This window comes from Gorilla gorilla, chromosome 2, assembly GCF_029281585.2.
Source record: "Gorilla gorilla gorilla isolate KB3781 chromosome 2, NHGRI_mGorGor1-v2.1_pri, whole genome shotgun sequence".
Lineage (NCBI taxonomy): Eukaryota > Metazoa > Chordata > Mammalia > Primates > Hominidae > Gorilla > Gorilla gorilla.
In genome coordinates this window covers 110,750,976-110,775,747 of record NC_086017.1, presented here as the reverse complement: position 1 = coordinate 110,775,747, position 24,772 = coordinate 110,750,976, and the positions used below count along the sequence as shown (strand labels likewise).

General features: G+C 40.0%; 2 protein-coding genes and 1 pseudogene across 2 annotated transcripts in view; 2 read left to right on the top strand and 1 right to left on the bottom strand.

Annotated features, from left to right (window-relative positions):
* CMSS1 (cms1 ribosomal small subunit homolog) overlaps positions 1-24,772 on the bottom strand; it is a 362,036-nt gene that overhangs the window by 232,305 nt on the left and 104,959 nt on the right. The gene's annotated exons all lie outside the window — the stretch shown is intronic.
* LOC134756401 (filamin A-interacting protein 1-like) lies at positions 16,071-22,890 on the top strand. Its single transcript, XM_063703507.1, has 3 exons — positions 16,071-16,357; positions 17,096-17,269; positions 22,708-22,890. The coding sequence occupies exons 1-3, from the start codon at positions 16,106-16,108 to the stop codon at positions 22,888-22,890; spliced, it is 609 nt and encodes a 202-aa protein (XP_063559577.1). The 5' UTR covers positions 16,071-16,105.
* Positions 19,915-21,471, top strand: LOC109026276 (transmembrane protein 258-like; annotated as a pseudogene).

The window sequence follows — 24,772 nt, the reverse complement described above, 5'->3', positions numbered from 1 at the left end:
ATACTATGTAGCTATCAAATATCATGGTATGGAAGATTTATGACAATAGCTAATGTTCCCTAAACAATATGCATAGTATAACAGATACAAAGATAAGAAAGTCTATGGGAAACTATACAAAAGGTCAAGGGTATAAATCTCTGCGTGGTTGAATTAAAGGTAAATTTTAAAAATTCTTCCCCATTTTTCAGTGCTGAATATATTATTACTTTTTTTTTTTTTTTTTTTTGAGACAGAGTCTTGCTCTGTCACTCAGGCTGGAGTGCAGTGGCACAATCTCAGCACATTGCAACCTCTACCTCCCAGCTGCAAGTGATTCTCCCTGCCTCAGCCTCCCGAGTATCTGGGATTACAGGTGCCTGCCACCACGCCCCGCTAATTTTTGTATTTTTTTAGTAGAGACGGGGTTTTGCCATGTTGGCCAGGCTGGTCTTGAACTCCAGACCTCAGGTGATCCGCCCACCTCTGTTAGCACCTGTGCAACAAATGACTGTATCCTTGATGGAGACAGTGCCTATTGGCAATTTGGTACTTTGTAGTATAGAGCCAGCAAATCACTACTTTAAATACTGTAGCCAACATACTGGAAGAAGCAGTCCCTATTAAAGGCTAAAAATAAGAATACTCTGGATTCAGGCCTCCAGATGTAGCCACCACCACGTTAAACTACAACCATCTCTCAAATACCTGCAAGTAATTATGATGTGCATGGTAACTTGTACTGAAGAGAGTGGGTTAGATGCATAAAGTCTTAACACTAAAAAAAACGGCATCATTTACTTTTTTCAGATTAACAGTCTGTAAGACCAAATGCCTTCAGCCCATTCTTTAGCTGCAGCTACATCAACAGGGCAGTTCTGATACAGACATGAAATCATTTGTGTCAGAAAACACTACCAAAAGGTTCAATAATAAGAAAGCAGTCTTTTGTTTAGCAGCCACACAGAAAAGACCTTTGGATACTGCTTACACACCCTTTCTAGGATGAAAACTCCTTTTCCGTAACAAAAAATTTCCAAATTCTCCATTGATAGTTGTAGCTTTTTCTATTCATTGACTGAGTGAAGACATAGTTATAAAAGCCTATAACAAATTCAGAAAACTTTAAAGCAGCTTATAAGCTATCAATCACAATAGTATCCAGGGCTATTCTGAAGATGTAATAGACATACCCATTTTCTCACAGTGCTTTTGCTATATGGATTGCAGGGCCCCTTTTGTCAACTCTGAAAGCTCCCAGGAGTTCTGGACTTACAGGTTGAGAATGACTATCATAAAGCATATATTATCTGATGAACCAAGACCATAATTTCAAGAACTTTATCTTTTCATTGGTTATTACTAGAAATACATCTACCAACTGTCTGTATGCACACACTCACAAAAGAACTGCTAGGCAGAGTATATGAAAACAGCTATGAATGAGTTGCACGCTGTGGACACAAAAGCATGTGTGGCACTTCTAAGCCCAAGGGCTTCTCCCATTGGCTCTGTGACAAGAGGTTTAGCATAAGAGGTGGGAACGTGAGAGCCCTGACAGGGTTTCTCTTTTTAAAAAAATTGGGGTTAAAGTTGACTTCTCTTTCCTTATGAAGGCTTCCTGTGTCAACAGGCTGCCAGCCCCCAACCCCTAGCAAAAACAGTGGCTGCTCCTAAATGCCAAAATAATTGTCTGGGTTTTGCATGCTGAAATTGACTTGGCAGGCTCTCTACCTTGCAAGGAACACAAAGAGCTTAGTTTAGTCTGTGTGTAAATGCTTCATAATCATTGCTAAAACATCCAAAGCAACGTGCTTAAGGGAGAGTAATGATTCTTTGTTTCCCTCCTTAATTGTAAGCTTCTGACTTCCATTTATTTACTTACAGTTCCTAGCAGCAGCCACCCTCCTTAGTCAACATGCACTCTTGGCTGCCCTGGGTGCTTTCTAACAAAGGGCTATATGGAACCACACACAATGGGTGGAACCCACAAGCTCAATCTATCCCCATTACCACAGACCTCAGAGAGTCTGAGGTCCAGATCTACGCAACAAGGCTGGGAAGCAGTCTGGGTAAGCCAACCTCACCTCATGAGGGAGTATGGGGAAAGCACTCCTTCGTAGCGATGAGTGGGACTTTGGAAAGGGTGGAGATGGCCCTTCTTAGAGGAAGACATGAGAAGAAACCTTTTATCAGTCTGAAGAACCCCGGACTTTACCCGAACTCATAGGGTCTAGTCACAGCCACATGACCACCAAAAAGCATCAGGGAGAGCACAGCAGGGTGACTGCTTGTTCTGTGTATTTTCCTTGATGCTTTTTGATGATTCTTGATGATTTTTGACTTAAGCAGAGTCTAAAAGCTGTTATAAGCTCCTGCTTTATAACAACTCCCTCCCTACTGCCTAGAATGAGCCGAATAATCAACAGTAGTGAAGAAGCTTGAATTTAATTCACTCTGTGCCTTCATCGCAGATTTGACCAAACCTAGGCTTTTCCCCTTTCTCCCTGGTGATCTATGTTTTTTTCTCTTCTCACCACTTTGTGATGCAGGTCTTTGGTGAAAGATACTGGCTACTTCAATTTTATTGATATAGTCAGTGCTGCACCATAATTGCTGAGATGTCTCTCCCAACTTTACACAGATAATTCTTCCTAAAGAGAAGGAATTCAGGCATTAGAAAGTAGGCTTGCAAAGACTGGGTGGGCTCTGAAGCCAGTTTGAATTCCTGTTCTGCCACTTGCCAGTTCTGTAGCTTGGGGCAGATTAACTTAACCTCTTTAGGTTTCGGTTACTTTAACCCATAAAGTGCAGATGAATCAGAGTATCTACCTTACAGGGTTGTTTTCAGTGCCTAACGATTTAGTGTGCACAAAGTGCCTTAGCATTGTGCCTGCAGACAGTAAATTTTGTGTTGCTGTTGTGTTAGAGGATTAAAAAAGTCTTGCTTGGTGGAGAGACAGACTTGACAGCCTGGGTGAGTATCCCCCTCTGAATCAGCAGCCTTTGTCATCTTTTTTGGAACAGCTGTAGCCAGCTTGGACCAAGAAGTCATTTCATGTTACGTCCCTCCAAACTGGCAGGATCATAGTTCCCTATCACCTCTCTACTAAACAACAAGCACTGGTTCTTGGCCAAATCCCAATTTCTTCAGCTTGCCAATCTCCATCTCAGTTAGGCACAAAATAACACACACTCTTAAAATACTTGTTTAGCACTGACTAGAAGAACTCCCTCCCTTTGGTGAAGTAGGGCCTGAGTAATGTACTCTCCTCGTGATGCTAAAAATCCACTAGTTATTTTCTTATCTCATTTGATGTTCTAAGAGGGAAGGCATGTCTGCTGAACCAAGAGATAAAGTTGTATCATTATGACATCTCCATTAGGATAAGCTATGAGTTCCTATCATGTTCTAGGTACCAGGCACAGCATCTTGTATGTGTCATCTCTAATCCTCCCAATAACCCTATAAAACACTGAGCCCTGAAGAAATGAAGTAGTTTGACCCAATTTGGACAGCAGAAGTTGCAAGGGAAGTAAGATTATAACTCGGCCAGGCTGACTCCAGAGCCTATGCTCTTTCCCCTGCTGTCTACCATGCTGTTTATTACTGCTTTGCTTATATTTGGATTATAGAAAATAGACTGAAGCTCCAAGACACCAAAGATGTAATTTTTTTTTTTTCTTTTTTTTGAGACGGAGTCTCATTCTGTTGCCCAGGCTGGAGTGCAGTGGCGTGATCTCGGATCACTGCAACCTCCACCTCCCAGGTTCAAGCGATTCTCCTGCCTCAGCCTCCCGAGTAGCTGGGACTACAGCGCATGCCACCACGCCCGGCTAATTTTTGTAATTTTAGTAGAGATGGGGTTTCACCATATTGGTCAGGCTGGTCTCAAACTCCTGACCTCAGATGATCCACCCGCCTTGGCCTCTCAAAGTTTTGGGATTACAGTCATGAGCCACCATACCCGGCAAGATTTAACATTTAACCAAAGTAGATGGAATATGAAAAATAAAAGCCCGGAGTTATTAATCCAAATGTGTAATGTTATTGAAGGTTTTATCTTATGAAGCTTATTCTGAAAAAGTGTCAGGGCTGACACATTTTGGAAATGTCTTCAAACCTCCTTTGAAGGCCACACACAAAAGCCAGTCCCATTATTTTAATGTCATAATTGGTTCTTTTGACCAAAATAGGCATGAGCTGACCACTAGATTCACTAGATTTGTTTTTAAGGAACCTGTTCTTGTTATCAGAAATTAAGTTCGCCTTTAAAGAACCAGGCTTTGCCCCAGCTGAGGGATATTTCAAAGCAGATGACTCCAAAAGTGGAGGTCCAAAGTTGTTCTAAGCAGTGGTAATGTTGTTAAAATGAGGTCACAGCAGCTCTTTGCCCCTTGAAATAATTCTCTCTTGGCTCCTGGGACATAGTTTACTCTCCTGTTTCTCTGTCTATGCCTGATACCCAAGCTTGGTGCCTTCCTTCTTCTTTTCTCCCCTTTCCCCCATGGCACTCTCTTTTTTTCTTTTAAGAAAATCACCTCTTGTTTTTCGGTTTTTTTTTTTTGAGACAGAGTTGCACTCTGTCGCCGAGGCTGGAGTGCAGTGGCACTGTGTCGGCTCACTGCAACCTCTGTCTCCTGGGTCCAAGCAATTCTCCTGCCTCAGCCTCCAGAGTAGCTGGGATTACAGGCATCCACCACCACCATGCCCGGCTAGTTGTTATATTTTTAGTAGAGACGAGGTTTCACCATGTTGGCCAGGCTGGTCTTGAACTCCTGACCTCAGGTGATCCGCCCGCCTCAGTCTCCCAAAGGGCTGGGATTACAGGCGTGAGCCACCGCGACCAGCAAGGAAACCACTTCTTAAAATGTTTATGTATCCAATACTATGTGCCTAGTGCTTTCTTTCAAATCTTTTATTATGAACATTTCCAAATATACAAAATGTAGAAAGAAGAATAAAACCCATGTTCTCTTTACCCATCTTCAGAGATCCTCAATATTTTGCCATACTTATTTCACCTCTATCCCCTGCCATTATTTTTTTCTGGAGTATTTAAAAGTAAATCCCAGGAGAACATGTCATTTCACATTTAAATACCTCATTATCCATCTGGAAAAATAAAAAGCACATTCTTCACATAAACACAATGCCATTAACACATCTAATAAGATCAACAGTAACTTTTTTTTTTTTGAGATGGAGTCTCGGTCTCTCACCCAGACTGGAGTGCAGTGGCGCGATCTCGGCTCACTACAAGCTCCACCTCCCAGGTTCACGCCATTCTCCTGCCTCAGGACTACAGGCGCCCACCACCATGCCCCGCTAATTTTTTTGTATTTTTAGTAGAGATGGAGTTTCACCGTGTTAGCCAGGATGGTCTAGATCTCCTGAAAACAGTAAATTCTTAATATCACCTAATTTATAGTTCACATTCAAATTTCCTTAGTCTTCTTTTCCCACCTCATGGATAATCAAACCAGCTGCTATCAAGGCAACATGCTATTGCATTGTTGATAAATTTCAAGGTTTTATCATATTCATCCCCTTTTCTCTTCTGAAAAACACCTCACAAATATGAAAACAATGTAATAGATAAATCAATATATTTTTTCCAAATTTTTAAACTTATTACAAATTACAAATATTTTCCTACATTATTAAATACTCCTTGAAAACTTGACTTTTTCTGGCTGCTTCACTGGCCACAGAATATGTGCACTGATATTCTATGATCCATATAATTATTCCCTACTATTTGTTGGATACATGGCTGTTTCATCTCCCTTATTATAAACAGCCCTGTGATGCATACCCACAGTTGACCTTTCTGCCCTCACCTTTCACCATTGAACACCTCCTGTGCTTCAGCATAGGCACAATTTGATATTCCCCACATACTGTGTTTTTCATCCACCTTCTACCTATACATATGGCCTGGGAACCCTTTTTCATTCTCCAAGATACAGCTTATCTCTGAGATGGCTTTACTAAGGCCCTTTGGCAGAATTAGTCATTCTTTCTCAAATCCTTCCAAAACACTTTGTGCATTGAACATTATTTACAGTATTTCCTAGTATTTTGTATTTACTCGTGAACCTGTATTTCTACTATTAATATAATAAGCTGTGAGCTTTATAACACTTCAGTTTTTTCATCAGTAGATTGAAGAGAATAATATCAACTCCGTGTGTCTAAAAAAAAAAGACGTAAGGAATAGGAAGAATGAATCGTATTATTTGGCAAAAACAGAAGCTTTAGAAAAGTTAGTTTCCCTCTCTTCCCCTAAAAAGAGAAAGTGCAAATGTTTCAGACTAAACTTATATGCTTCAGAGGCAAGAAGTCATTAAACTTTCTGCCAGTTATAGGAAGATAAATGGAGTATACCTGAGATGCTGGGAAAGGGGAGCCAAATGGCTTAGAAGTCGGGGGTTGCCCAAGGCGCTTTAAGAGTTGCAACATCTTCTCTACAACAACCCATCTCTATTCTAGCCACAGTTCCTTAGATGAAAGAAAGGGAAGACCTCATGTTGGAATGTAAAGATGGAAACTCTTGACCTCCTCTGAATCACCTGTTTACCTCAAGGTCCTTATTAGGCTGGGTTGGCCTAGGCAAGAGGAGGCCAAAAGGCACTCAGGGTGATCTATTGTTACCTAAAAGGTGAGGAACATGGTTCACAAAAATAAAAATTTGTAGGAAACTTTGGGTTCTCTGAAAGGTGCATTTTTATCTTTTAGGATTCACGTCTTCCTAGAGCTGGAGGAAACAGGGGTTGGCCTATGAACAAGAAGTGATACAATGGAAAGAGCAACAGAGATGTAGGCAAGAGACCTGCCTTCTGGTGTTGGCTCAGGGCATGACCATAGGCACAACAGTTAACCTTGCTGGGATTTGGTTACAGTGTAAGGGGATTGGACAAAACTGGCTCCAAGGTCCAAACGGACAAAAATTCAAAGAAAATAGAAAGGTTAAGTGACTGGCTCATTATCACTGTATTTCTAAGAAAAACCAGAGCATGAAGTTGGAAGAAATATGGAAAGTGATGTAGTTTGAAAACTGTTAAAAGAATCATATGATTTTCAAGAGCTCTGATCTAGGGTTGGAAGTGTGGCATTTAAAAATGCATTTAAACCTAACTTGGACTACATAAAAATAATTTCCTTTTTCTGCTGTATTCCACAAAGATCTGGAAAACATTCTCAGCCCTGTTTCAACCTTAAATGAGAAAAGAATCTTTAAAGAGTCACTGATTTGTAATGGAAAACTTGGATAAATCACTATTTATACTTGAAGATTTTTATATTTCTTTTTGTCCTTTCTTCACAACACACAGCTAAGAAAAGCCATGATGTAAGTCTGCCCTACTGGACCTCATCAGCGGTTGTTTATTCTGTATCTACAGCCCAGCAGCTTCTCTGACTGCAGCACGTAGAAAACAAGAAACCAAAGAACACTTCCAAACTAAAAAGAGAGTAAATGTCAATTAATTTAGCATGAGCATAGAGAAAAAAAAGTCAGAATACCTAGCTTTTTATCTCTAGTCCACTGTTTGTAAACTAAAGTTATTGAAGATTCCTGAATCTTGCAGACGAGGAATCTGCAAACTGGGGAAATAATACCCTGTCTCCTGATGTATCAAGAAACACGCATGTGAAAGGTATCATTACAAGCATTCACCTGATAAGATAAACTGGAAGAAGTTTTCATTAAACACCTACTATCAAATTTTTGGATCCATACTTAAAATTCCAACTGGAACCACTATCAGAAAAGCTGCTAAGATCTTCCCTGAGTATATACCTTCACCGATTCACTGCTTTAGTTGTGTTTAATATCTGGGAAATTATACCCAGTTCCATGCATATCTTTAAGAAAGACCCTGGGCTGAAGGGGCACAATCAAAATGTGTTTGTGAGTTGTGGGTGGAGGAGACTGAAACTAGGTGGTGTAAGAAATGAATAAAGAAACTGAGTGTTTCATTTGGAATAAAGAAGAATAGAGTCCTTTCGGTTAAAGGACTACACTGTGGCAAGAAGAGTAGCTTGGCTTGCTTTAGTTCTGGAGGCAGAACCAGGATACACGAACTAAAGTTCCTGGGAGCTGGATTTCAGCTCACAACAACGAAGCACTTTTGGACACTCACAGGCATATAACAAGTGAGCAGGTGATGATGGAAAATACTGAGTGTCTGATACTATGGGTGATGGATGAGAGACTACTGCACCACCTTCTGAAGCTCTTATTTGATTTTCTCTCTGTGGCTTTGACTTTCTCTTAGGACTTAGAATCCTTGGGAATATGAACCTGAATCATACATCCCCACTTTCCAATCCCTTGTCTAAAGACTTGTCTATGCCCTACAAGGAAAAATATCACTAAGAAAATGTTTCAATGATTTTTACTGAAAATGGGAGAAAAAAGATAACGGAGGCCAATTACTAAATTAGGTTATCTTGTTTTCAATTGTCTTTTTTTAGCCATCAGATAGCTTTACTGCAGCTGGCTGAGTTTAGTGTCTTCAAATGTGGGTGAGTAGGGCAATAAAAGGAAACTTTTTTTTTTTTTGAAAGACCACATAAAATACCCAACAGGATTTTTTCCCCTAATCTGGCCATGTGAGCACAACCTGGCTGTTCTGCAACTGAGCGCTATTAACATCTATTTATAGCCACTATTTTCATAGATGAATCACATTTACCATAAGTCAGTTAATATTAAAGGGGCCAACCAGCTCTGCCGAGAACCCCATAATCTTAATACATCTCTTTCCATTCTTTCAGGGAACTAAATCTTAGCTTAAAGGTTCTGTGTAAAGATAGGGGGAAATGCAAGTGCAAATGTAAAGATAGCAGACAGTCTGCCCTCTAAACTCAGCAAAGTATGGGGTGTTAAATATATTCAAATTTAAAGCCTTGGATCACTCCCAGCTTTGTTCCTTGGCCATGAGTGTCGTACAGTTAGCACAGACTCACTCCGTGTTATGCAGTCTTCTTGCCATCAAAACAAACAATTTATGTCTAAAATTTCCCACTACACCAAGTTTAAATGACACTGCCTTAATAAAATGTTACATGCTTAAAAACAGAACTAATGATGGTTAATGGTGCTGTCAAATTAAAAAAAAATAGTGTAGTGCATACTCAGTTCATTTCATGCATGTGAGGGTGTCTGTGAGAGGGCTGGGGGTGAGGGATAGCAGATCAGGGTATTTATGATCGAAAGTTTACAAAATTCAGTGAAATTAAATGGAGATTTCCAGTAAGTTACGTGGATCTAACATTTCTTCCCCACCCAGCACGAGTGTGCACGCATGCGCGCGCGCGCACACACACACACACACACACACACACACTTCCTGAGCCTTTTGCAGGCACCAGTGCTGCCCTGAAATTGATATTAATTTACTTGTCTTTGCTATCTCTTATGAGAGTCTCCACCTTAATTCACCTTTACCAACTCCCTTCCTACAGGTTTTTTGTTTTTTTCATTTACTTCAGGCTAAAATTCTTTAAGATAAATAAGATAAATGAACTGAAGCACTTAAAACAGTGCCTGGCATGTGGTAAGAGGTCTATACACAGCTACTTCAGTAGATTCTCAGTACCCTTTTTCTAATTTCTAGCCAGTGGTTCGCAAATGAATCATCTTTACCATGAGGCAGCTCCTATTCAGAGCCAACCAGCTCTGCTGAGGACTGCATGATTCAATCACTCAATAAATCCCTGCTGAGGTCCAACTCTGTAGGACATGGGGATACACACATGAACAACAGGGGCCCTGTGCTAACCAAATATGAATAATAAACCCATTAGCAAGTACCATTATCTCCATTTTACATTTAAAGGCTCACTGACGCCCAAGGCCACAGAGCTAACATGTTGGAGCTGTGATTTAAGACCAGTTCTATTTGATTCCACAATCTCATACTCTTTCTATTAAGACATGTCTCCTGCCACTTCAATATGACAGCAGTGGTTGAGAAAAGCACATGAAAATTTAAAAATACATAGTTTTTGCACATAAACAATATATGAAAACAGAATATCTTTATTGAATAGACTCAAAGGCTAGGGGTGTTTGTGAATTTATGTTACTCACATTTTTGTATAATTTTGGATACTCAGAATTCAACAAATTGGAGATTGGTCCACATATGAAAATAAGCTAGGCTGGGCATGGTGGCTCATACCTGTAATCCCAGCATTTTGGGAGGCTGAGGCGGGTGGATCACCTGTGGTCAGGAGTGCGAGACCAGCCTGGCCAACATGGTGAAACTCCATCTCTACTAAAAATACAAAAAAATTAGCCGCATGATGGCAGGCGCCTGTAATCCCAGCTACTTGGGAGGCTGAGGCAGGAAAATTGCTTGAACTCTGGAGGCAGAGGTTGCAGTGACCCGAGATCACGCCACTGCACTCCAGCCTGGGTAACAAGAGCAAAACTCCGTCTCAAAAAAAGAAAAGAAAATAAAATAAAAGAAAGAAAAGAAAATAAGCTAGTTAAAACAAAATTGTGTAGCACAATACTTGACATAGTAGGGCTTCATTTCATAAATGTTTGTTGAATTAATTAATGTTAAACCAGGATTTTTCCTTTACTATGTATATCTTTTTATAAAAGCTAAGTAGATACAGCATAGTGATTTAGTAGGCTCTGGAGCCAGACTGCCTAAATTAGGGCCTGACTCTGACTCTGCCACTTTTTAGCAGTGTGACCTTTGGCAAGTGATTTAAAAAGGCTTCAAGCGGGCCAGGCGCAGGTGGCTCATGCCTGTAATCCCAGCATTTTGGGAGGCCGAGGCAGGCAGATCACAAGGTCAAGATCAAGACCATCCTGGCCAACACTGTGAAATTCCACCTCTAGTAAAAATACAAAAATTAGCTGGGTGTGGTGGTGCGCACCTGTAGTCCCAGCTACTCGGGAGGCTGAGGCAGGAGAATTGCTTGAACCCAGGAGGTGGAGGTTGCAGTGAGCCGAGATCGTGCCACTGCACTCCAGCCTGGGCGACAGTGTGAGATGCTGTCACAAAAAAAAAAAAAAAAAAAGACTTCAAGCTTCAGTTCCTTCCTCTGCAAAATAAATGAGTTAATCAAAGGAAGGCATTTAGAATGGGCTTGTATATGATAAGTAATGAATACATGTTAGCTACCATTATTACTATTATTTTCTTTCTCTAAATTGGAGTAGTTTTGCTTGGCTACCTCGATACCATATTAAATGACCAAGACCAAAAATGATCTCTTTTTTGAGGCTTTTCACTTACTTGATACAAGCAAAAATATCCTCTAGTCACATCCACAATTCTAAAACAAAAATGAGTAGGAAAATGAAGACTAAAAAGTATGTCTAAGTAGCACCTAACTATGTAATTTTTAATATACAACATTAATAAAGAATGATTTTTAAAATTTAAATTTTATAATAAGTAATTGGCTGGGGGGCTGCTGGAGGAAGGTAATGAGTAGAACAGACTTCTATTTACATTTGGCCATTTCCTGCAAATAAATTAAGTAAATAATTACAAACTCTCTTCTAGTCCTCTTGCATGGACACATCCTTACCAAGATACACCATGATTTCAATTAACTTAAGCCCAAGTAAAACTGACTAAAGGAACTATATAGGAAAACAAAGCAGGATCTACTTCTCACTGCCAACTGCACTGTATTTGTATCCATAGATACAAGACAACAGAGAGTCCCAGAATTCTAAAGCGGGAAATCCCGGGACTTCAAAGATCATCTAGTCTCAGGTCCTAACCCTGCTATCACGGGATCCATCAGGGGGTGAGGAACAGGGTAGAGGTCAAAGGAAACAATCCTTGGTCCTTGTTCCAGCCTGAGTGATCTCATGGGACAACCTATCCCAATATTCTCATTTTATAAGCAACAACACAGACCCTGGCTCTGTGGGCAGAGCTGGGATCAGAGGCTGGGTTTCCTGATTCCCAGCCTACACTCCCGAAGGTCATCATTCTAGGGTTATGACAGTCACAGATAACAACACATTAGGCTGTGTTAAACTGACAACTAAGCAGGTTTTTTTCCCTTGTAAACTCACCAGGTACTAGGTCATCACTTCATGAAGAGTAAAGTATCATTATTTGGCATACACAAAAAGCAACTTTCCTTTTTTTTTTTTTTTTGGTACCCTGAAAATCCCAAACCACTGTTGCTATTACAAAATTTTTCTTTACCCTAGTACGCACCCCTGGGCCAAGCACAGATGCATTAAAAATTTGCCAAGAGAAACAATGAAGTCACTGATAATACAAAGCATGAGAGTATCATGAAATTCATGTCTTTGTTTTCTTCCTCTAGATACTTAATTATTTCTCATTACTGATCATTTTGTGGTTATTGGCAGAGGGGCAAGGAAACTCCACCACTGTAAACATGTAGAGACACATGCTCCTCAGTAGACCAGAAGTCTGCATATGATGGGTCTGTTCACAAATCCAATGTGAACACCACTTCATTAATCAGTGAGAATGTTGATGCTACTATCCCCAGCCTCCAAAGAGAATTGGTGGTCTCAGTAAAACTCTAATCTCTTTAGAAGAATAACAAACACAGTATAAAAATGTTTCAGGTCATTCCTTTTTTTACCACTTATGAATATCATCACTGGCAAATGATCTATGTTCTCCTATCAGATTTCATCTAACCCACTTTAAGAGTGAGGTGAGGAAGCTAGAATGTATACAGAGCTCCATTCAGTCTTCTGTTGCAGCTCAGGGCTGCCTTAAGCTAAAAGGGCACTACTTATGAACAATGTTTAGCAAATTACCCTGCTAAATAAAAGCTTACATTATCTTGGTATTCTGGAAGGGATATCCTAGATTAAGTTGATGAGGGCAGAGAAATTCTCATTGATTAGCAGCAGGATACAAGTTGATTCTTATCAGTAGACTATTGTTCCACACAGGACTATGTGGGCAAGAGGAAAACATAGGAATTCATCATGTAAAATGAAAAAAACAAAAACCAAACCCTATGTACTTCCAGGAAATGAAAAGAAGTAAAGAACCAAATATATTTCGCTCCTCTTTTAAACTAGACTTTTATTAGATTTTCACAGAAATCTGAATCTGTGGGTGTGGTGAACTTTTTCAAAGATGGCTGCAGTTAATTCCTTCCATTCCTTTGCAATGTGGCCTTGTATCTTCTTCCATGTAGAGGTGTAATCTATTTCCTCAATCTTGATTCTGGGCTGACATTGTGACATTCTGTCACAAATGAGATGTTGGGAGCTTCAACTCTCACGTTCTTGGAATGTTATCCTGAGACCACCATGTGGGGAAGCCTGGTCTAGCTTCTTGTAAGTTGAGAGTCCACATAACAGCTGAGATGAGATGACCCGGCTGAGGCTCTCCTAGTCCAACTAACCAACAGCCAAATACGTGAGAGCCCGTCTTAGACCATCCAGGCCCAGAATAGCTGTAAGAAAGCTGAAGCTGTGGAGTAACCCACAGAATTCTGAGCCATTGTTATTTAGCCTCCATCCAAGTTTTGGGGTTGTTTGTTAAACACTAACATGTACCTGAGACAGTTGGGCACAAAGTAAAAGGAGCAAGCCAGTCACCCTAATGCATGCCCATTATGTATGGAGCACCAGGTCAGATACGCCATGTGAGACATGAATGAAGAATAAAATTGTCTTAAAAATATAAGACAAAGGACACAGATGGCCCTATCATTAATGTGCCCAATCTCATCTCTTACACATCCCCAACCTCCCATTCCTACACAAAAATATCCCTTCTATGCCTTCGCTTTTCTCAAATAAATGAACCTTTCCCTGGCTACCTAGGGAAAAGCCAGTGACAACTACTGTCACACATCACTGTTCATCTATACTGTATTTGTAAACAGTCTCTTCAGTAAGGCTATAGGCATTTTTTGGACAAGGTATTTGTACCAGTGTATATATGCATTTGTCTTAGGCAATACAGCATAATGACATTATGGCATGATTTTTAAGAGTGTGGTTCCCTGAGTCAGGTTTCCTAGACTCAAATCCCAGTTTTGCCACTTATTAGCTGTGCAACCTTCAATAAGTTTCCCGTGCTTCCATTTGTTCACTGTAAAATGGAGATAATAATATTCCCTACCTCATAGTGTTGTTGTGAGACTTGAATGAGCTAATACATGGAAAATGCTGAGAAGAATGCTTAGCACACATAGTAAGTGCTCCCTCACTTCCAGATCAGGTCACTGGACCTGAAGAGGGTGAATGTCCTTTTTGTTTTGAGACAGAGTCTTACTCTGTCACCCAGGCTGGAGTGCAGGGCGCAATCTTGGCTCAATGCAACCTCGGCCTCCTGCATTGAAGCAATTCCTGGGCCTCAGCCTCCTGAGTAGCTGGGATTACAGGTGTGTGCCACCACACCTGGCTGATTTTTTGTATTTTTAGCAGAGATGGGGTTTCGCCATGTTGGCCAGGCTGGTCTTGAACTCCTGACCTCGGGTAATCCGCCTGCCTCGGCCTCCCAAAGTGTTGGGATTACAGGCGTGAGCCATTGTGTCTGGCAATGGGTCAATGTCTTAATCAAGTTCCACAGCTGATTTGTGACAGAATTCTTATCACCTAACACAAGGGAAAAAAATGTGCAAGAATGTTTGAAGTAGCGTTTTTTTGAATACTGAAAAAAAAATATTCAAAAACAGTAAAATGAACAAGTAAATGATGGACTATATAATGAAATATTCTTACAGCAATCAAAATACATAAACTACAGTAAAATGGAACAAGGAAGAATCTCAAAAATATAATCTAGGATGAAAAAGCAAGTTTTAGAAAGATACATTCAATATGCTATTTACATAAGGTTTGAAAATGTAATACTATACATTGTTCAGCAATATATATGTACATGTTTTTAAAACGTATGAAACATACAGGGGAATGATAAATACCAAATTCAAGATTACGTGGTTACTTCTGGAGTGGGAAGGGAGAATGGGTTTCAGAAGAGATACATACATTATAATACATCTATAATACAGTACTTAAAAACTGTTTTCTAATATATAGTAAATTATTAAAATTTTATAAATTTGTGTGGTAGCATATAGCAGTTTGTTATGGTTTCTATACTTTTCTGGACACTTGAGTTTTTCAGATTTTTAAAGAAATACTACAAACTAAAAGTAAGGTACTGGCGATGATGAAAGTTTCATGATTTGTAGGGACAAAGAGTAAAATTAATAATCTGCTTATATGCCATAGAGTCAATTATAAGTTCAACTGATATTTTCTCTCCTAGTTATAAACCTCAACAGTGGAAGAATTTTTCTTCCTATTATAAATTCATTTGGATGATTATATAATCAGATGTGGAGCTAATGTGTCCTTTAAACATTAATTTATTTTATATTGTTTCCAGAATGGCCAACTACATTAGGTAGTAGTATCTCCGCTTTGAAGATGAGGGTCCTAAATATAAGCCCTTGACTTACCCAAGGATAGATCTAGAATTTTAGAAGAATGTCAGGAATACAGGAATACAGCCAGGGACCAAGCCTTCATTCCTTTAATACTAGACTTGGCCTTCAAAACAAAATAATGCAGTAATTCTGTAGCAGTAACTCTGCCATTTCTGTCCTAATGCACTTTTAGAGGCTAACAAATTTTAAAAACAAAAGAAAAAACCCCATAAAAGCCCCCAACAATTTTAAAGGAAATACTATAAAGTAAATCTGAAGAAAGTCAGAAGAATTAGCAAAGTCACCATTTTACAATATGATAATTATGTTAAGTACGTCTTAACTTAAGCAAGCACTTAGGTCATGGTTGGAGGTCTGACCTGGGTTCCTGAGGTGGAATGCCTGGGGGATGAAGTTCAAACACAGCCTGTTTACCCATGGACATAAGTGGCCTTAATCAAGACCGAACACCTTTTTTTAAATGTTTGCTTTAAAAGCAGAAGTGCAAATAAGACTGTGATTTATGAATCTGCTAATATCCTTCTCTGCTGTAGACATCAAAAAGACTGAGTTTGGGGCTGTGGTAAATATAACAAGAATGTAGACTTGTTAAAGCAGTAATAGGTACTCTTATTAAAACTCCATTTCCATTAAGCTTTACAAATTTTCTTCCCTCCTTCCAGGCTTTAAAGAATGCGTTCCAGAGGCAGTGATACCGAGGGCTCAGCCCAAAAGAAATTTCCAAGACATACTAAAGGCCACAGTTTCCAAGGGCCTAAAAACATGAAGCACAGACAGCAAGACAAAGACTCCCCCAGTGAGTCGGATGTAATACTTCCGTGTCCCAAGGCAGAGAAGCCACACAGTGGTAATGGCCACCAAGCAGAAGACCTCTCAAGAGATGACCTGTTATTTCTCCTCAGCATTCTGGAGGGAGAACTGCAGGTCAGCTGGGTTGGAGTTATCCCCATCATGCTTCAAATAGAAGGCTGCTTGTGAATTTGGTGTTCCTGCTGCCACAGAAATAGATATCTGTGGTTCATACATGTGTGTACATGAAAGCAAAGCATAAGTATATATACAAAGAATTCTCCTCTGCCAACTGAAAGTGCAATTAATCCCATCTAAAGGGGCTGTCATGATGACATGTGATTGGCATACAGGTCGTGAAAGGTCACATCCTCTGCCCATGCTGCTCAGGAGCTTCAGTGCACATGCATGCATCAGTAGCAATAATGCCAGATGACTTCGGGATTGGTTTAAACAACAATAGGTGCTTTTGTACCCCAAGTGAACTGGCTCTAGACAAGCCCTGGCATTATTAACCTACATGAAAATCTAAAAACAGCTGGTACACATATAGGAGAATTTTATTTCCTACCCCCTGAAAATCCAAATGCTAGTACATTGATGGATATCATGATATCTGCTTGTCAAACATAATAAAAAAAGTAGTCCTCCAATGTTGTATAGTAATCACTTTTTAAAACATTAATTGTGTAATTAGACTACAAGAAGGATGAAGGGATATAGTTTTGATACCTTTTATAAAAGTGTGAAAATGAAATATGATTCATTTATATTTGAAAGAGAAGAAAAAGCACTGCCAACTGTCACAAAAATCACTTGCTGAGACTGCTGGTAGAGACAGCAGGCTTTCTGAAATACTTTTTGTTCCTACAGGCTCGAGATGAGGTCATAGGCATTTTAAAGGCTGAAAAAATGGACCTGGCTTTGCTGGAAGCTCAGTATGGGTTTGTCACTCCAAAAAAGGTGTTAGAGGCTCTCCAGAGAGATGCTTTTCAAGCGAAATCTACCCCTTGGCAGGAGGACATCTATGAGAAACCAATGAATGAGGTATGTACCACAACAGGGGTGTGTACCTGGGAGGCAGCCAAGCACTAGCCCTGCAGATGAGCATGATCTGTAACTCCTCTTTGATTCCTTACAGTTTTACTTCCTAACGCACTTAAAGCCTACACAAAATAGATAAATACGACAAGTTCAATAGGAAAGTTAAAAAGAATGAACCATAGACAGGATGCGTCCACTAGGTTTGTTGCTTGACATCAACCAAAATCTACCAAATGCCAGAGAATGCTCCCCACTCTCACGTGCATGTGCAAGCACATACACACACAAACACACATGCACACACATACATGTGCTTACACACACAGACACACACACACACTCTGGGAACTTGCAGGGTACCCAGGCTGTAATAAAAAACATAAAGTTCAACCATAGAGGTTAATTTTTGGAAAACACTGAGGTATTATGTCATAGAAATTTTGAACATGAATGGAAATAATCTAAAGAACTGTCCAAGAAATAGAGTTTTTAAAAACATATAGATGAGTGCATACCTTCTTTTTCCTTCAAAGTTTAATGACAGCAAAGACCTTTCCCTCACCAAGCGTACCTAGCAATTACAACGGCAAAGGTGGGCAGTCCCAACAGGGCCACCACTAGGGAGAAGGCAGTACTGCTTGCTCTTTTACTTGCTGACATTTCTGAAACCCTTTGGAATTCTTATTTTATTCTTTAATTTTCCTCTGAGACTTTCATGGAAAATTTCATAATTTTTCATTTTTATAGAAAAGAAACAACTAGGAACATGAGTTGAGGCTGGAGAGTGAAAGCAAGTTTCAGACAAATTTCCCTCAAATAAACTCTGGCAACCTACCTCAGGACTGACCTCTAATGTCCTTGCTATTCTCGTCTTTAGTATCTCATGAGAGAAGAGACTACTGTCTTGCCAAATAGTGAAGGAGTTTGGTCATATGTATCTGCTTCTCTAAGGGGTGAGGATGAGACCACCCAAAGTCTGTTGATTTGCACTTTAATCCAAATTTTAAACAAAAGGAACCAGAGCTGCATTCAAGTGAATACTGTTAAAACTGTATCCTGGCTCCCAACATATTAACTATGAAACAGTGTCAGGCACAAATTCCCCAACCCCTGTGAGCCCAAATGCAAATTAATGATCTCTTAACATAACCCTAACAAAACTCTACAAATGGCATAACCTCTCAACACTTCAGTGTGAAATGGAACAGGATGATTCCAAACTTATGTTGAAATCGGTGGGAAAAAATTTAATTACAAAATAATTCTATTGTGCACATGCAAAATTGGAAATACCCCCCTTCTACAAATGCTTGCAGTCTTAACTCTGTAAGGTGCCCCTGAAAGTTACCCATAATCTGGCCCTGCTTTACAAGTCCAACCTTTTTTGATTACTCCTCCAACAGATACCCCTATATACATACACCTCTCACATTCCCACCTCCATGATCTGTCAATTTTCCTCTCTTTCCTCTACTTCCCCCTTATGGATTTCTCTGTCCTCAGCTATCAGTTTATTCAATTCCTTGAAGCCAAAATAACTCCACGTACACAACCCAGTTGTCTATCCTTTTCCTCGGTCTAGGAAGTACTAGGTGAGAGGGGAATGCCCAGAAAATACACAGTGAAGGGGAATTCTGCCTAGGATTTTCCTACACGGGGCTGAAGAAAATAAAGGGAGGGCAGTGCTCTTGCTGAGACCAGCTGTGACTGTATCCTAATTACATGAGAATAAGCATCGTGCATGCTAAAGTTATTCTTCTTTTGCATTCCCCCATCTTGAAGTGTTAACAGCCCCTTCTCCCTTTTATTTTCTTCATAATGTTCTTTTTGAAAAATCTAAAAAATCTCAATCATGTCTAGGGTAAACTAGAGGTGATTTATCTAATTCTTAAGTCAAAATAACTTAGAAGAACAAACAGCTCTTGGTTACATGACACGACAGGAACACTGACTTAAGATGAAAAACTGGTGGAAGCCTGTGAGCTGGAATATGCTTGCGGCTGGGGCTAGGAGCAGAGGTGCGGTCAAGAGGGCGGGAAGAGGCAAGGACTCAGTCCACAAGAATTTTGACCTCCTATTCCTTTCCAGCCTAGGGTTCTATATCAGAACTTAATTTAAAAAAAAAATTAATAGCCTAAGGTATTCTTAGTTCTTCCAAAAAATATATTATAGAAAATATGGGCCGGGCGCAGTGGCTCATGCCTGTAATCCCAGCACTCTGGGAGGCCGAGGCAGGCAGATCACCTGAGGTCGGGAATTCGAGACCAGCCTGACCAACATGAAGAAAGCCCGTTTCTACTAAAAATACAAAATTAGCCGGGCGTGGTGGCACATGCCTGTAATCCCAGCTACTTGGGAGGCTGAGGCAGGTGAATCACTTGAACCCGGGAGGCGGAGATCGCGATGAGCCGAGATCACGCCATTGCACTCCAGCCTGAACAACAAGAGCGAAACTCCATCTCAAAAAAAAAAAAGAGAAAGAAAATATAACAACATTTTGGATTTACCAAGGCACTATAATAAAAGAGTCTCAGTATTATTAGCATAACCTAGGGCAAATCTTAAAATACTTACCTTAAGCAATGGTATAATTAAGCTTTTAAATTTAATTTTATTCATTTAGTTAGTTAATATGTGTTGAAAAGCTCATGTATAGGGAAAGTTTTGGTGAAAGAGGAAAAAAGATTTCCAGGTCTTGGCATTGAAAAAAGCAGTCTTGAAGCACCAAGGTGAATTATAAGAACTGCCTGAAGTCCAGTGTGGCTGAAAGTTGGGTAGGATTGGTGGGAAGATATGGAGTGAAGATGGGGCCAAGGTGGCAGGAGGTTCAGATGGTGAAGGGCCTTTTGGCCCCGAACAGGAGAGTGGAGTCCCAGTGGTGAAAAATCATGCTGTCAGTGATGAGGACAGACTGCAAGGAGGTAAGGCTACAGTAAGGGAGACCACTTAGGGGGTCATGGAATAAATGAAGGGCACGGATTCCTTCTAGCCTTCTTTCCATTCTCTTCAAACAACAACGAACATATAAAGGGAAAAAAACAATGGAAAGCAAGAGTGGATTAAACAAACCTTCTATTTTCTCTCTTTGGTTTGTATAAAGTTTAATATACATATCTTGACAATTACAACAAGCTCTCCAAGGAAATACTGTTTTTGGATTTAGAAAAGCCTCTTTTAGTAATTCATTTATGCTTTACTGAATACCTACTATAATTATTCATACATTAATTCTAATGTCAATCTTCTGACAAATTAAATTGAATGTATTTTCTAAGTCAACTAATAACTTCCCTAAAGTAAAGCTGATCCTATCACTATTTCACTCTCAAATTGCAAAAGGAGTTGATTTGAATTTTCCTTACAATGGACTCTAATGTTTGGGCAACTGAAGATAAAATTTTCAGAGGGCTGCAGTAGTTTGAGACACACTTCCATGACAATCAACACTAGAGCCTCCTCAGAAGATGCCTCTGCCAGCAGGCAATACAACATAGCAGTTTCAGCTTTCACAAAAGGACTGGCTACATTTATTAAAAATCATCAACAATTGTATGGCATAATGAAGTATTTTGTGAATTTAAGCATTTAGAAGTCAGGGAGAATTTACTGGGTTCTATATGCTGGGACACCTCAGTTGTACTCTTTTTCTGAAATGACTTGGTCATTTTGTGCCCAGATTTCTAGTCAAGTACATTTCTAGTCAAGTACATGCTTTTTAGGATACACAACTTAAATTGGCTTTAAATTCACAATGAGTCACACATTCTAAATCTTTTATGACAAAGGCAAACTGTAAAAATCAATCAACATTATCACTTACTGCATCTGTATCTAATCTAGAAAGTCGGGTGTTTTCAAAACCAAGTTCTTAATAGATATTAATTTATCACTAGCAAAAGATCCTGAGTTAGCTCTTGCCAACATGTTTTTCTGGTGGCAGCTTACCCCGTGCTGGGCAAAACGGAGCTCAAGGCCAGGAGCTGATAAACCAGCCCAGTGAGCTTGGCTGTCTAACTCCATTTGACTGTGATGCTTTTGGCCACTGGCATGTTCTTTACTGCCTGGTTCTTCCTTTATGAGGTCACCTCCACTTCCACCAAGTGCACTTGGGATATCTGCCAAGAGCTCCTCATGTCCTTGGTGTTCTCCCTCTTCCTAGGCTATGGAGTCCTGTCCTGCTGCTGTGGCTTAGCATCCACGTATAAGCCCCTAAGGGTACCAGCTGGACAGCTTCTCTGAATCCCTACTTTTGTTAATCAAAAATTTTTTTTAAACTACTGCTGGAAGTGTCCCACATGCTGCTCACAATAAAGGCAGATGTGTGACCAAAAAAAACAAAACAAAAAAAATCTCAGTTTCCTTGCTTGCTTGTTTTGTTTCCAATCTGTAAACTAGGCACCTCTTATAAGCAAGGCACTCTGTTAGATGCCAAGGATTAAAAATAAAATAAAAAAAGAAGGATGTAGGCCCAGCTTTCAGGGAGTTCACAGTCTAGCAGGGGAGACAAACACATGTATCAGGTACAGGTTGATCATTTTGTAAAAAAGATGTAAGTATGGTGCTGTGAAAATCTGAACGGACTTAGTACTTACATTTGGTGACATTCACACTATACACCAACACATAATAGATTATCTATTCATAGATCTATTTTAATGGAAATACCTTGATGTATAATAAAATGAAAATCATAGCATGTCCTGGTAGAGCGATCCAAGAGTCATATACTGGTAGAGAGAACTATAGGGTGGGCTGGGGCAGAAGAGATCAGCTAGGGCAGCTGCGAATCCAGCACTGTGCAAGGATTCTCTTACTTCCTGTCATTTCTTTAACGTAGCTTCTCAGGAGAGAGACATAAGAGTGTCAGAAAGAGGTTATGTGGAAACAGTTGATACCCACAGGGACACAGATTATTCTGTCAAGAAAAATTTGATGACAATAAAGAGACTACATTTGTATTGAAATGCACCCAAAAGTATCAATTAACAAGAGAATAAACACTAAACAAGGAGATAAAAAACCCACTGCTGGCCGGGCGCCGTGGCTCACGCCTGTAATCCCAGCACTTTGGGAGGCCGAAGCAGGCAGACCACTTGAGGTCAGGAGTTCAAGACCAGCCTGACCAACGTGGAGAAACCCCGTCTCTACTAAAAGTACAAAAAAAATTAGTTGGGCATGGTAGCGCATGCCTGTAATCCCAGCTACTTCGGAGGCTGAGGCAGAAGGATCGCTTAAACCCGGGAGGCGGAAGTTGCAGTGAGTCGAGATCGCGCCATTGCACTCCAGCCTGGGCAACAAGAGCGAAACTGTTTCAAAACAAACAAACAAAAAAACAAAAAAGCCCACTGCCGAATTAATCAAAACAGGGACATTTCTAAAAGAGTGAAAGACGACTGTGTATAAACAATTTGGTAACAGGCTATAAATGTTTTATTTCGTAGTTGGACAAAGTTGTGGAAAAACATAAAGAATCTTACAGACGAATCCTGGGACAGCTTTTAGTGGCAGAAAAATCCCATAGGCAAACCATATTGGAGTTGGAGGAAGAAAAGAGAAAACATAAAGAATACATGGAGAAGAGTGATGAATTCATATGCCTACTAGAACAGGAATGTGAAAGGTAAGGCTGCTTTGGGCAAACAATGTCCCATTCTGCAATCTATGAGCTGGCCACTGTACCAGGTGTCGGGGATACAAAGATAAATATGACACAGTCTCTGCTCTCAAAGATCTCATAGTCCAGGGTGAGGAAAAGGATATGTTTGAAGACATTATCAGTACAATGTATGGATAACCAGATGTGTGATAAGGACTGTGGAACCATAAATGTTAGGCCCCTAACTCTTGAAAGGAGTGCCTTGTGAAGGCTGCAAAGACCAGGCAACAGGGGTCTAGTCCCTAGGCAAACAAGAATGAAAACCATATTCATGGCAAGGGGTGAAATAAGTGTGTTAGTATAGAAGTGAGAAAAGAACCTGCATTTTGAGGGAACTCAAGCTTTTCACATGGCTACAGCATAGGGCATGATTGTAGGATGAGAAAAGGAAAGGCTTGCCTTGAGCAGCTGGACTTTATACTGTTGGCCTGAAGGAGCAAATGGAAAATTGTGAAAGGGAAAATAAGATGATCAGTTATGCTTTCCTAAAGAACGATTAAGGGAACATGGAGGAACAACTGGAGGAGCTTTAGAATGGGTGCAGGAAACTCACATAGGAGGCAAATATCCAGATAAGAAAGATGAGGGGATGTGTTCCAACAGCCATGAGGTTGGGAGGGGGGTGTGCGCATGAACTACTTATGATGTTTAGTCAATATGAATTAGTGACTGGTTAGACTGGAAAGAAGAGCAAGGAAAACAAGGAGTTACTGAGAAGCACTCCTGGCTATTCAGGAACATATGAAATACGGGAATGGGGCACAGTTTTCTGTGTTGTAGGATTTTGATCAGGCAGGATGGTTTCTACTTGGTGAGTAGGTAGGAGATGAGTCCTGGTTTAGACATGTTGAGTATGAGGTACCTTGGTATATTACAGTATCTGGTGTAAAGAATAATATGTATAAAGTCAACCCATGGTCGGAAATATAGGTCTGTAGAAGGATGGGCTGGTGATATGGATCTGCAGCAGGTGATAGCTGAAACTGTCGGTGTTGTGTGGTGAGAAGAGAGAATGTTGAAAGGGAACCCTAGAATACATCAAGGCTTGGCAGTTTTCCGGAAGAAAAAGGGGGTTGAAAATGGAAGCTAAAAAAAAAAAATGGTGGAAGCTTAGAAGAACCAGAAGACAAAGAAGGCAATGAAATGAAGCGAGCAAAGACTTTAAAAAGAGAGTGAACAGTCAAATAGCATCAAATAATGCAGAAAAGAATGAAACGTCCCAGGATTTGGCAATGAAGAAAATACTGAGGAACTTAATGAGCCATTTCAATAAAGTGGTAAGGGCAGAAGCCAAATTGCAATGCTTTAAAAAACAAAATAAGAAATAAGAATGTAGAAGCTTAAAATGTGAACTAGTATTTTGAGAAGCATGGCTGCAAAAAAGGAGAGTTTGGTTGGTAAATATTTTCTAACCATATGTAGGGTAGATTATTTTGTTCTACTTTGACCCTCTATTCTGAACCACTGTAGACAGTATAAGCATCCATATGAAATTGAAAGGACAATTAACCCTCTCTATTGATACTGAAAAGATGGAAAGTAACCAATCTCAAATGGCTTATTCAACTACTTCCAATTCATACTTCAGCTAGGTAACTTAAGTTAGTTACCTCAATATCTAGGCTAATAGCAAACTTTCATTTATTTTCCATATACTTTATGGTAGACATTTTTTCGGAGTGCCAGAGAATCCATGGCACTTACATTCACTCTATTTTTTCCAGGAGGTTTATTTTTCACTACACGGCAGAGAGGGGGCAGGGGAAAGGTCCTACTAACTTGCTCCTCATGAACTCTGAAATATCTACAGGGACAGATTAAAGGAGCACAAGAAATCTGGCACCAAAGAA

Excerpts from the sequence above, each read along its gene's own strand:
- LOC134756401 (XM_063703507.1), top strand. The coding sequence starts at position 16,106 with ATGCGTTCCAGAGGCAGTGATACCGAGGGCTCAGCCCAAAAGAAATTT. Across the intron at positions 16,358-17,095 it reads TTCTGGAGGGAGAACTGCAG|GCTCGAGATGAGGTCATAGG; the intron begins GTCAGCTGGGTT and ends TTGTTCCTACAG. Across the intron at positions 17,270-22,707 it reads ATGAGAAACCAATGAATGAG|TTGGACAAAGTTGTGGAAAA; the intron begins GTATGTACCACA and ends TTTATTTCGTAG.